The sequence below is a fragment of the Enhydra lutris genome, unplaced genomic scaffold (assembly GCF_002288905.1).
Source record: "Enhydra lutris kenyoni isolate GAN:26980312 unplaced genomic scaffold, ASM228890v2 scaffoldscaffold5, whole genome shotgun sequence".
Taxonomy (NCBI): domain Eukaryota; kingdom Metazoa; phylum Chordata; class Mammalia; order Carnivora; family Mustelidae; genus Enhydra; species Enhydra lutris.
Genome location: NW_019154089.1, coordinates 6,195,906 through 6,209,281, shown reverse-complemented (window position 1 = coordinate 6,209,281; position 13,376 = coordinate 6,195,906). Strand labels below are relative to the sequence as shown.

At 57.0% G+C, this 13,376-nt stretch overlaps 1 protein-coding gene across 4 annotated transcripts in view; it reads left to right on the top strand.

Annotated features, from left to right (window-relative positions):
- Nucleotides 1-660: 660 nt before the first annotated feature.
- Nucleotides 661-13,376, top strand: part of LOC111141244 (transcription factor 7) — a 32,449-nt gene continuing 19,733 nt past the window's right edge. For 2 of the 4 annotated variants that reach the window (XM_022493673.1, XM_022493671.1), the window contains exons 1-3: nt 661-991; nt 1,169-1,235; nt 1,739-1,863. In XM_022493673.1, coding sequence (XP_022349381.1) covers nt 752-991; nt 1,169-1,235; nt 1,739-1,863 — 432 coding nt within the window. In that variant the 5' untranslated portion in view covers nt 661-751. Of the gene's footprint in view, nt 1,004-1,168; nt 1,236-1,738; nt 1,864-13,376 lie in introns of all 4 variants that reach the window. The other 2 variants (XM_022493670.1, XM_022493672.1) reach the window with 1 other exon arrangement.

Sequence of the window (13,376 nt, the reverse complement as noted above, 5' to 3'; positions counted from 1 at the left end):
TGCTCGTGTTAGGGTTGTATCCGGGCTGCCTGGAAGGAGGTCCCAGACCGGCCTAGGGTTGGAGAACAGGACAGAGAACGGGAATTTGAGGAATCCTAACCCTGAAAGCCGGGGTTCGCGCAGTCTCCAACAGCCTCCAACCTCCAGGAAGCCCCCAGTTTCAAGCCCTGGACGCACTGGCCGGCTCGCCGACGCAATTACACCTTGGCTTGCGTTCCAGCTCCCGCCGCAGGGCCTAGGGAATCCGGTCCCTCGGCACTTGGGGGAGAAACCTGGGTGCAGAGCGGGAATCCCTTATTGTAGGTGAGGAAGCTGGGTGAGGAGTCTCCTTTAGAGTTCCCACATTTCGGAAGAAAGGTCCGGACGCCAGAGTGACGCCGGAGAGAGCGAGCCCTTTAAGATCCAGCGCGCTGCTCGGGTCCCAGCCTCTCCGGGGAGAGGAGGGGCTGGGCGGGGCGACTTTGCCCCCCGCCCACCCATAGGGCCCGCCCCTGGCGTTCCCGCCCCGCCCCCCCCGCACTCGGCTCGCGGCGCCTTTGATGTTCGGACCCGCCAGCTCCAGGAGCCGCTCAGCCTGGCTCCCGCGCCCGGTGCCCGCAGCCCGCCCAGGCGGAGTCAGCCCGCGCTCCGCCCGCCGTGCTTCGGGCTCGGAGGTCCGGACTCCGACGTCCGGACTCCGGGCTCGCCGCCTGCCGGGCCGGTTCCGCGCCCCGAACTCCCGCGCCCCGCGCCCCGGCGGGCGGAGCGCACCATGCCGCAGCTGGACTCCGGCGGGGGCGGCGCGGGCGGGGGCGACGACCTGGGCGCGCCTGACGAACTGCTGGCCTTCCAGGACGAGGGCGAGGAGCAGGACGACAAGAGTCGCGACAGCGCCGCGGGCCCCGAGCGCGACCTGGCCGAGCTCAAGTCGTCGCTGGTCAATGAGTCCGAGGGCGCGGCGGGCGGCGCAGGGGTCCCGGGGGCCGGCACCGGGGCCCGCGGCGAGGCGGAGGTCGGGGGTGAGGTGAGCGCCGGCCGGTGCCCCGCGCCTCTCCCGCGCCCGCCGTCCCCCGCGCCCGGCCAGTCCCGCCCCGCCCTCCCGGGCCCCCGGGGTAGCCATCCCTCAGACCCCTCCTGCCCCGGGCCGCGAGCTCGGCGCCCCTCACGGCCCCTCTGGATCTCCCCGCAGGCGCTCGGACGGGAGCACGCTTCGCAGAGACTTTTCCCCGACAAACTTCCAGAGTCTCTGGAGGACGGTGAGTTTCGGCCCGCCTCCCCTCCACCCGCTAAGGGTCCGGGTGGGACAGGGGGGCCTCCGAGGACGGGGTTGGGGGGGCCGGGGGGCCACCCCCCACGGCGGATCAAGGAGGCGGCAAAGCCAGGGTGGGGGTGTGGGGGGCGGGTTTCCCGGGCGCCGCCGGGCTCGAGTCACTTCCGGTGCCCTGACCTTTATAGGAGTAAACAGACCCCCGCCATCTCCGCCTCCCCTCCTGCCCAGGTGACTGCCTAATCCCCAGCCTTCAGGAGAAAGCGTTGGCCCAGGTTCCTTGGCCAGAGGGCGGGCTGGGGGTCAAGTAGGGGCCGCCAAGGGGAGGCCTGAACTCGTGGTCCTTCGTCCGAACTGAGGCACCCGGGACCCGTGCCTTCTCCGGTCACACACGTGAGCGGGACCCCTCGGCAGTTCTTTCTCTGGAGAGCAGACTGCCTCCGGCCCGAGCCACCCGGTTGGGCACGTCTGACCCAGCTGTGGTTTTTCCAGGCCTGAAGGCCCCAGAGTGCGCCAGCGGCATGTACAAAGACACCGTCTACTCCGCCTTCAATCTGCTCATGCACTACCCTCCCCCCTCGGGAGCAGGGCAGCACCCCCAGCCGCAGCCCCCGCTGGTAAGTGGCCCCGGCAGCCGGGCAGGCCTTGTGCCTGTTACCTCCTTGACCAGGTATGTGGGACATGGGCAACAAGTGACTTCTGCCTAGAACAAGATAGATGAGAACTGTTCTGGTGCCTTTTCCCATACACACCCAGTGGCATCTGAACCAGGAGAACTTTGCTGAAGGAAGGAGAGAGACCACCCTAGGCACCCCCTTCTCTCCAGCTGTTGGCTTTTGTCTTCCTAACTTGCTCACAAGCAGGTGCAGGCCCTTGTCCTGGTGCTAGGTAATGCCAGGGTAGAGTCTTTTCCCAGAATTTTTGAGCTGACACCATCCCCTCCCTTCCCGAGGATGGTGTTGGTAGGGTGATCTTAGCTGTGGGGTTTGCAGTTTGCCTACTCCCCCAGCCTAAGCCCCAAGCCTGGGTGTTTGGAGAAATTGGGCAGAAAGGCTAGTGTGTTTCAGAGCTCCTCCTTGTGCAGGAGAAACAGGCTGTACTCACTCTCCCCTTATTGTCATGAATACCCCCTTGCCAGAGAAAGACCCTGAACGCTAGGTGTAGAAAGCAGGCTTTTATGAGACTGGTTTGCTCTCATAAGCTCTGCAAGGGTTAGCAGAGGTATTTCAAATCAGTGGTGTGGGTAAGGGGCCCGTTTAATGATTTTGCTAATTGAATATGTTTAAGCGCTTCAAAAAGATTCTGTGATTGTTACAAACCATGCTTTTCTGCCTCATTGGTACAGATGATCTAAAGGGTGAAGAGCCTATTCTGAGTGCATTGGAGCAGTACAACTGCACTTAAAAAAAGTTGAGATTAGTGGTTCAGACTGTCCTCAGCTGGCCTAAGTTGAGGGTGAGATTAGAGCGCCTGGAGTACACCAAGTGTTTGGGGAACTCTGGTGGCTGCAAATGGAGGCCCAGTGTGGGAGGCTCCCATGGCTAGTTGGGGGATCACTCCGAGGGAAGAGGATGACTGCCAGGCTGTTTCAGATCGGGAGGGAGGAGGGTTGCTCCTGAAAGCTGTTTTCATGCTGAAGCTGCTGGGAGGTGAGAAGACAGATTGAGGCTTCTCTTTAGAAACCCCAGAATGGAAAACTTGGTTAACTGTTGACTGTAGAAATGAGCTCCTTGCCCCTTGGACTCCACGTTTTCTCATAGGCAGAAGCAGCGTGTTGGTTGAGTGGTCCTTCTGCTCCAGGGTGGCTCTGTCTCTGAGGTGCTCACTTCTTTCAAGTCTCTGGGGCAAGGGGTTGCCATCTGACCTTGGCACCAGATGCAGAGCCTCTCCCCAGAGACCTCCGCCCTCCCTACTCAAGCGGATGCTCAGCATAGATGCTTCCTGGGTTTCTTAGAACGTCTAAACCCTTAGATTTTGGGCCAACTTGATCTAACACAGTGCTGCCAAATTGCTGGCAGGTGAGTTGCTTGCACAGGGTGCTGGGGTCACCGTGACAGCCTTGAGTAGACGAAAGGCCTAGGCCCTAGAACAGTCCTAGGAGGGGCAGCTCCCCTCCAGGCTCTTGTGATTCCACAGCGGTCCAGGGAAGAGGCAGGATTCCTGCGTTCCTTTCATGGCCTGGGCCAGTGGGAGAGTGCCCAGAGTGGGAGGGCCTCGTTCTCTTTAAGGGTGTGGTAACGGGACCATTTGGTGTCCTTAAGCTCGCACTGGTCATAGTGTAGGTGGACGGATGGCCAACTCCAACAGTGAGGATTGGGGTGGGGGGTGAGGGCAGACACATCACTATTACCCTGGCCTGTGTCATTTGTTTTTTCAACTTGGGCATCTTTCTTAAGCTATAGCAGAGGCTTTTCTGTATATTACAGTCTCTTATAGAGGTAAATTCCCTTGCCCTACTCCCCACCCAACTGCAGCCTCCCACTGCCTGGCTTCTGGGAAACACTGGAGGAGGAGGACAAGCTCTGGAGCTGACGTTCCATGTGCTGAAACCAGCTGTTCCGTGGGGCTGGGGACAAGGATAGAGTCAAGGGCCTAAGTTGGGGTGACACCGGGTGGTGAAGATGTCCATGAGTATAGGGGAGCCTCTTTTAAGCAAACCTGATAGTTAAAAGTGAATAGCAATTCGGGGTAGTTGCTTGTATTAACCTGAAAAGTTGTGTGGACGTTTAAAATACTGTTGGTTTTAAAATGCAAATTTGATTGACTCCATGTTTTGGGAGCACATGTAACAGAAAAGATACTCTTATAGTGGGTCTGGAGTCCATTGTAGGGCCTTGAGGAAAAACTGCCTTTGGAGGTTTCTTCCCAAGCTCTGCTTTCCTAAACCCCTCTTTAGGGGGACGGATGTCATGCTGTCCAGCCCCTGCCCGTGGGGAACTAGGCCCCTGGCCCCCTTTGCCCTCTCTGAGAGAATCCAGGCAGTCGACAGTTGTGCTGAAGAGTTCTTAAGGCCAGTCGCTTAACCTCCCCACAGAGTGGGGAAAGCCCATGCCAGGGTCCTCCTCTACCCACTTGTGGGTGGCATGCCCACGTGGTTACCATGTTGGATGTCTCTAAGTGGGCAGACTCAAACCTTGCCAGGGCGGCGGACCAAATGACCACCTCACAGCCAGCTGCCACTGGGTAGAGGAAGATTTTTCCTAAAAGGGTGCTTCTTTTCTGTTACGTGGCTTCTAGTGAACTCAGTTTTGGGAAGGGAGAATTAGGTCAAAATTTATTTCATGGCTGATGTTTGTGAGGCATCTAATGTGGGCTTGCAGACTGTTCCTGGCCTCAACCAGTAGTTGCTCCTTGTTTCTGTTTTGTTTGTTCTGTTTTGCTCTGAGATTGGGGGTGGGAGTAGAAGGGCCAGTAAGCTTGTCCTGGGCCTGACTTTGAGGAAATTCTGGGATGAATAAGGCACCACTCCCTAGGAAACTCAGACTCTTGGATGGGTGAGACTGCCGGACTGGCGCAGATCTTCTCAGAAAAAAGATGAGGGCCGGTTGCTCTTGTGGTCCTTTCTGTGGGCTCCACTTGGAGTCTATGGCCTGGAAGGCTGCTGAGCCTTTTGCCGTTTAGATGAAATGTCCAGAATAAGCAAATCTGTAGAGATGGGGCACAGATGAGTGGTTGCAGGGGCTGAGCGAAGACGGGAATGGGGGCGGTGATTGCTAATGGGTAAGGGGTTCCTTTTTGGGGTGATGAATGTGTTCTGGAATTAGACGGTGGTGATGCGTACACAACCTTGTGAATACACTAAAACCGCTGAACTGTATACTTTTAACAGTAAATTTTATGATATGCAAATTACATCTCAGTTGAAAAGAAGGAAAAGGCTGAGCCTTTTGGCTCTTACAGAGACTTGGGCCGTTCCTCAGGCCTGACCTCAGCAGCTGTCCCGGTGTGTGTGCAAGCCCCCCAAGCCATGGGCTTGGGCATCAGTTCCAATGTGGGGGAACCCAGGAGGCAGTAGATCCATGGTTGGGTTCCAGGCCATTGAGCTCACATTCCCAGGCTCCAGGGTCTGAGGTCAGCTGAGGGCTGTGCTAACAAGCCCTGTGGGGAGCAGGAGGTGCAGGTATGAGCAAGACTTGAACAGAGGAAGGAAGTGCTGCTGACACAAGCCACCATGTCCAGGGAAACTCTGCAGAGATGCACCCACCCAGGCCTCCATAACCTCAGAGAGAGGGAGCAGCCTGGTGTTGCTGGGGACAGTTAGTAGGGTTGATCAGCCCTGGTTGGAGTGAACCTTGTTAGAAGGGGTCTGGCATCAGGCAGGGCACCTGAGAGATCACAACCAGCCTCTGCCCCTGGGAGTGCCTGGCTGAGTGGAGGAGACAGATGACCAGACTGCCCTGGTTGGCAGGGTGCTGTCACAGAAGGCCCTGCTGGGGCATCCTGGGTGGAGCTGGCCCCCACATGGGCTGTGGGCTGTGGAGGAGGGTCCGCCAAGCAACTTCCTAAAGGTGCAGATTTGGCCAGCACATGAGCACAAAGAGTACCGGGCTGTCCTCCAAACATGCCAGATCTCCCGCTTCTCCACTTTAGTCTCCGTCTAAAGCCCAGCCTCGGCCATCACTCACCCAGAAGGCAGTAACGGCCACCTCAGGGCTCCCTCTGCCTTGACCTTGGCATCCCACCCCCAAACCCCTGCCCTAACCCCCAACCCAGGCTCCACACAGCAGCCCAGCAAGAGAAGATCCCTTCTTCCTGGTGGCCAGCCCTGCGGACAGCACCTCCTTGTCTGCACCATATTCTTCCTCTCTCCCTAAATAGCAGCTACTGCACTGTCTCCCTCTGCTTCACACCCATCCTGTTCTTTCCACCTCAGGACCTTTGCACTTGTTCTCTCAGTTAGGAATTCTCTTCCCTAGCTCTCACATAGCTGCCACCTTCTCATTTGTCATTCAGGGCCGAAATCAAATATGACTTACCCAGAAACACCTCCTGTGAACATCCAAGTGGGGCCCTCTGTCATTCCCCCAGGCCTTTGCTGCGTCACCCACCTTGGTTCTCCAGGCCATAGTGGGTGGCCTTGCTTTATGATACACTCGTTTGTTGTACTGAGGCCAAAGGCAGCCCATTTGTCCAAAGTGTCTCTCTACCTTAGTTTCCTCATTCACACAGTGGGAGTGGTGAGCCCTCCTCCCAGAGTTGGAGTGTGGAGTGGAGGCAGCAGTGCCTGCATGTCCTGGGCTTGGGAGGTGAGGGTTTGGCCATTATTGATCCCTTTTCCCTTGCTCTCATGGCTCATCTGGGGCTAGTGGTGGCTCAGTGGTTAGACTCCCATCTGGAGGGTTGTATCTCTACTTTGGGCCCCAGGGGCCTGGGGGTCAGAGCCCTGGGGGCCAGCTTGGGACAGGGACACAGGTATATAGGCTTCTTTCTTTCTTTCTTTCTTTCTTTCTTTCTTTCTTTCTTTCTTTAAGGTTTATTTATTCTAAGAGAAAGAGTAAGCAAGCGAGCGGAGGGAGGAGCAAAGGGAGAAGGAGAGAATCTCAAGCAGACTCCCTGCTGAGCAGGGAGCCCCACATGGGTCTGGATCCCAAGACCCTGAGATCGTGACCTGAGCTGAAATCCGGACTCAGACAGTCAACCAACCGAGTCACCCAGGCACCCTGTGTATGGGCCCCTTTTTTGCTCCCATACCTCACCTAGGAATTCTTGGGAGGGGGAAGTACTGTTCTTGGAGCCAGGATGGGAGCCCTCACTGCTCAGTCCATCCTGAGATCCTCTCCTACCATGCCCAAAGACTCCTCTGAAAGGAGCCCCCCTTCCCCAGCCGTCTAGAAGCCCTTTGTGTAAGACGTTACCCAGACTGTTCTCAGACCTTGGCTCACACGGTCACCCGTGCCTGCACCCTGTCATGTCTTGCCCCAGTTCTTCCCCTGGTGTGGGGGTACATATTTGCACCCCCAGATGGTGCCCACCGACAGCATCTTTGTTATCCCTCAGGCAGCTTCTAGTTTGCTCACAGCTTGCCTTCCTTGCCAGTGGGAATGATGCTATGTACAAATCACTCCTTAGTTTCCTTTTTGATTATTTTCTTGGAGCAATACGCTGAAGGAAAATTACCGGGTCAAAAGGCAGGAAAAATTGGGGGTATCTGGCTGGTTCGGTGGGTAGAGCATGAGACTCTTGATCTTGGGGTCTTGCATGTGAGCCCCACACCGGGGTTAGGGATTACATAAAAGAATAAAATCTTAAAAATAAAATGGTAGTAAGAGTTAGAGCATTTTGTGCCCCTCTGACGCCAGTTTGCTGTGGGTTCCTTGCAGTGTCTAATCACTCAAAGTCCCAACATGGAGTTTCTTCTTTTCTGTTGTTCATTTAATAGGTTCATGGTAGGAAATGGGACTTAAAAGTTATTTTGACTTGCATTCCTTCCTGACTTGGAAGGCTGTGTGGTATTGGCTGTGGTATTTGGAAAATCTGCAGCCCCCAGGGTGCAACTTTACTTTCAGGGTGCCATCTTGCTGCCTTTCAGGGTCAGGAGAGCACCACAAAGGAGGCTCCGCCTGCAGACCCCTGCCGCCACCATCCCCAGGGGCTGCAGTTACCGACCCCTGCCCACTCCTCTAGCTCAGTGGGCTGGCGGGGCCGACAGAGCCCTGGGTTGGTCACCAAGGCCCAGTAGTCTTCACCCAGTTGTCCTAGGGTTTTACTAAGCCAACTTCCATAGTTCTGCCTCCCTCCCCAGGTGCTCTGAGATGCAGGTGTGAGTGGGTCAGAAGAGGGACGGGCTTGATGGCAGCCTCCCTGAGGCTGCTCACGACCCATGGCCTCCTGGGTCTCCTGAGTCTCCTAAGACCATAGCCCACCCCTTGCCCCTGCAGCAAAGGAGTTTCAGCTGAGCCGTGAGAATGGACTCCGGGGGCCCTGCTTGCAAGTCAAATGACTGCTGAGGTCAGGCTGGATGAGGGTGGGTCCAGCTGCAGGGAGGGGCAGGGGTGCTGCCGCCTCCCTAGGTCCTGAAGCCATACAGTGACACTCCCTCACGCCTTGTGACTGGCTGCTTCCTGCCGCTGTGTACAAACAAGACTCTGGTGGAGGAAACAGGTGTTTTATCAGGTCACAGGGCCCCCCTTCCCCAACAGTATAGTGCACAGATCTTTGGGTAACCACCTTCCTTCTCCCAGTGGGGACAGGAGGCCAGGTTAGGGAAGGGACCTATCCAAGGCCCCTTAGAGGCACAGAAAGGGAAGGCATTGTCTGGAAGACTCTTCCTCAAATACCGTATCTGCCACTCCTTGGCTGAGAGGCCCTGCGTGAGTTCCTTAACTGCTGGAAGCCTGAGTTTCCTCATCTAGAAACGAGGAGAAGGAGGGTTCTGACCTCCTTGGGTTCCTGGGGCATGGATGGAGGCAGTGTGTGTGGTGTCCCTGGTTCACGGCCGATGCTACGAGTGTAAGCACTGGCGGGGGGACGGGCTACTAACACGGGGTGGAGAGCTCTCCTGCAAAGGGTGTGGTGCTAGGTGGCAGGGGGGCTTCTGAGGCTGAGCTGGGACGCAGCCCCCTCACCTGCTGTCCCTTAGCTCAACAGCTGGCTCCCCTGTGGCGGCATGGGGCACAGTGGCGCCAGGGCCTCGGCTCGCCTGTGACAGAGTGGCTGCTGTATCTAGAATCCTGGTTCCAGGCCCTTTCTGGCCGTTCTGAGCCCCTGCATGCTTGGCCTTGGCTCAGCACCGAGGGGCGATAGTCTCTACCCCACCGAGCTCAGTCCTCTTGAGGCAAAGACTCTCCTGGGGGCTCCCCATTAACTTCAAGGTTCTGTCCAAGTTGGATGAAAGGCAACAAGGAAGGAGAGGCTGGTTGGGGGGCAGCCAGAAGAGCTTCCTGAGAGGACAAGCTGGAACCCTGCGCATGTGAAGTGGGAGAACGCTCTGGGGGCGGGGCAGTTTGAGCAGAGAAGAACAGAAATGAGTATGTTCTTGGTCATTGGAAGGGCACTGCAAAGCCTGGGGTCCATGAGGAGCACGAGTGAGGCTGGAGAAGAGCCAGCATGGAGGGCCCAGCATGTGACCTTGATATGCTGGCAGCATGGTCCCACAGCCCGGGAGTGGCTGGTGGGCACACGCAATGTGTTGGCAGCAAGAAGGGCCAGGCGGTGACTATTGGCCAATGGTATGAGTTGGACATGGACGGGGAGGCAGACAGGGCCAGCTGCTGGGGCAGAGTGGATGCTGGGAGGCCCCGAGCTGGTAAGAGGAGTACAAAAAGCCAAGGGAGGGGGTAGGCTTTGGGCAAGGGAGACCCAGCGTGCTGACACACGCAAGGCAACAGAGCCTCAGAGGTGGACGTTTGCATTTTCATTTGACTCCCAGTCTCTCTCTTTAGAGTCATGAGCCCAGGGTCTTGGCCTCCTGTTGACTGAGAGGAACTGAACCCCAGAGGTCAGGTCCCTTGGTCCGCTGGTGATTTGGCCAGGGCATATGAAGAGCTCCTCTTCTCAGCTCTGTCTTCAGCAGGACTCTGGTCTGGGCAGGGTCTCTGAGAACCCCGAACATTGACAGCTTCTTCCTTCAGGCAGTGGGGTCCCAACACTGACAGATCCAGCATGCTTGGGTTTTGCTCCTGGGCACCACTGCCCCCCCTTGAAAAGATGTGGCCTTAGCATGCATAGTCTCTCAGGTGGGTCCTGGGTGGGTCTGTCCTGGTCATAGGGTTTGGCCTGTTCTGGTCCTGCTGGAACCTTGGGCTCCCCTTGGCGCAGTCCCCTCATGCATGGAGGGTCAGTCCCTGCTGGATGGGGGCCATGGCCTGGGCTAGGGCCAAGATGGGTGTGAGTCTAGCCCTTTCCTGTGGCGGGGCTGCCAGTGGAGCTTGTTCCCTGGAGACTGACTGCCTGGGCTTTGCCAGAGACATGGTCTTAGAGCCCAGAGGAAGATTGGTGACAGAGCTTTTGTGCCATAGCCCACTCCACAGCCAGGACTCCCTGGAGGTCAGAGGAAGCAGACTTTCTGCCAAATAAGCTTCCTCTACCCCTCCCATTAAGACGGCCAATTATTTCTCTCTCCAGAAACAGGAAAGTTGTTGGGGCCTCACACTGTCTGCTTCTCAATGACGAATGCATGGCTAAGGCACGGGTAGGCAGGACATGGCCCACCCCAAGAAGAGTGGGCTTTGGGGATTGGCAGTTAGGGCTGCCCCTCCCCACCATGTGTGGGCTGCCTACCCAGGTTTGGCACGTCTCCCCCTCCCAGAAAGCCCAGTTTGCCCCTGAGGGCAGGAAGCCAGAGAACAGGGCCACCTTCCCTCTTGGCTGTGTGATCTCAAGCAAATCTGTTAACCTTTCTAGGTCTCCGTTTCCTTCTCTAAATTGGGAATGGGCTCCCTGGCTAGGAAGGATTTCTGAGGTTCAAAGAAGTGTGGGCTGGAGACACCTGCCACTCAGGTGGGCCTCAGGGGGTGCTTGCTGGCCTTGCCAGGACTGCTCCAGGCCAGCTTCCCCATCAGGCAAGGAAGATAGGAGGAGGAGAGGGACAGGTAATGGGAGTCCAGGCTGAGGGCATTCTGACTAACTCTGACCTGGCTCTGGGGGTAGAGACCCAGCCTCCTGGTCTGCTGGGCCGCCATCTGAAACGCATTACCGATGCTTTGTAAACTCCACATCATTTGGCCACATGAAAGCCTAGGATCTAAAAATAGCCACTCCCAGAGGATGCCCCGCATTGGTGGGGCTCAGCTGACCTCTGCACGCACACCCACCAGCAGGCCACCTCCCTTGACAGGGAGCCCTGACTGGCAGGGCCACACCCACCCACCCTCCCAGTGTGGGCAGCCCCTGCCTGGGGCCACTTTATCTGGGCACAGATCTCATCCAGCCGGTCAAAGCTTCAGGCCCCAAGGCTTTACCCAGGGCAGAATGTCTGGAGGAAGCAGGAGGGAGGCAGCTGGGGCTGTGTTGGTGGCTCCAGGACCCCATTCCCAGCTCCATACAGGCCTGGAATGTCTGTGGGACACTCATTGTACCATCTTACAGATGAGAACACGGGGGCCCTGTGGGGGGGTAGTATTGGCCACTGTCAGGTGGTGGACAGGAGGGCCACTGGCTGATGTGCTGGTGTGAGAAGGGTGGGAGCCGGCCCAGGCCCCATAGTGTCGGCGGAGGGCCGGGCCCAGCAGGAAGGCAGGGCAGCTGCGGATCTCCAGGCTGCTGGAGTTGACTCTTTGCCCTGCTTTCTGTGGGTTCCCTCTCCCTATGGTCTCTGTGACCAACTGTAAACCACTCTTTTCCCTAAAAATAAACATGCTTATGGGATTGGGGGAAGCTTTGTAGCTATCAAAGGAAATAATAGGGTGTTTAAGAAAATTACATTGCGTTTTAAATAACCAGCATGAAAGTCATTAAGTTTGAAGTTTCATTCAAATCAGATGGCTCTGTGGCTGGCCCAGTGGCCAGGCAGGCAGAGGGTGGGTGGGCCCTCAGGGACGCTGAGAGACAGCCTGTAGAGAGCTTTGTGGCAGCAGCAGTGAGGTCTCTGCTGGGTCCAGCCAGGGTCCGGGCAGGGCGGCTGCTTGGGGTGTGCCAGGCTGCGGCAGCCACCCCACAGCTTGCTGGCCAGCTTGAAGCATTGTGCAGGCGGGAGCCGCCCAGCTGTGGTGGGCAGCCCCATGGGTGGGGCTCGGGGATGACCATAGTCTGCGGGGTGTAGGGACACATGAAGCTGTGGTTGCCAAGGCCAGGAGGGTTGATGGCTCTGTGGTGGGGTTCCAGGGATGGTGGTTTGGGTCAGAAAGGGCTGGAGAAGACCTACGGGGCCAAGGCCACATCTGTCCTCTCCCCCACTGGCCTCTCAGTCCCCGCACAGGGCATGGCGTAGTGCAGGTGTTCAGCAAACCGTGGTTGACGGCACGGTAAACGGCAGCTTTTGCGGTCCCTGTGTCAAGAGCTCCCCAAGTGCTAGCCAGTGCCCAGGACTTTGGGTCCCAGTATGGAGACCCTTACAGGAAGCTGAGAAAGTGGTGACTGTTACTGCTCTCTCATTTTCCAGATGGGGAAGCTGAGGCTTCACCTGAGAAAGGTGAAGGATGTGCTGGGACCCAGAGGAATCGGGGCTTAGAGTTGGGTCTCTTTTACCCCCAGGTCCATGCTCCTCAGTGCTCTGCCACTTTGTTCTCAAATGTGTGGAGATGGGGGCACTGCAGGCCTCAGCACTGAGTGGAACCCCCCTCGCTGGGCTCGGGAGCTGCGTCTAGCTGGGTTCTCTGGCTCCAAGGACACACTTGGCCCTCAGTGCCCCTCACAGGCATGACCTCATGGCCCTGGGCCTGGGTCAGGGCAGGGTACTTTCCTCCTTGGACATCTGACAAGTCAGGGTTGTTAGGGCCAGGGGGGTTGTGTTTCGTGGTTGGAAGCAGGAGCCCAGGGTTTCCAGAATAAATGTTGCCCTGGTAAGTGTTTCCAAATAACATTTAAGATCAGTCAGGTCTGATGCCTGACGAAAGCGTGCAGGATGAAATTCACTGTCTTTTTGTGGACACTTTGCTTTATGGCTCTGGTCCTTGCTTAGCTTGGCGCTCAGGGTCGGGCCATTCTGGAGTAGGTGCCTTCCTCCCAGTGATGTGGGGTTGGACCAGAGGTTGTCCTAGGCCCTGAGTCACTGGGAGTAGCCTGACTGAGGAAGCTGAGGTGTCCGTGCACATGGGTGTGTCCTGTCACTTGTCACTGGGTTGCCTCCCGCCTGTCCCACCATGGACACATCCTGCTGGGGCATTTCGAGAGCAATTTTTTCTGGCTTCTTCTGCCTCCATTCCCCTGGCTCTGGTCACTGAAGTCCAGTCAAGAGCTCAGCAGTCTGGCCTGATAGCAATCAGGCAGAAGTCCAGAGGAAATCAAGGGCCAGTGGACCCAGCCTGGCACAAAGTCCAGCTTTCCTGAAAAGCCTGGGTTAGGGACATGCTTGCTTTTGTCTTTTTTCTTTCTTTTATTTTGTTCTTTATTAATTTAATTCCAACATCAACCCCATGAGATAGGACCATTATGCAGATGGGGAGCCCAAGACTTGGGGAGACCTGTACCTTCTAAGTGTTGGGGGAGTGATTTGAGCCCAGGCTTCTATGTTTCCTGCCCTTACAACCATGTT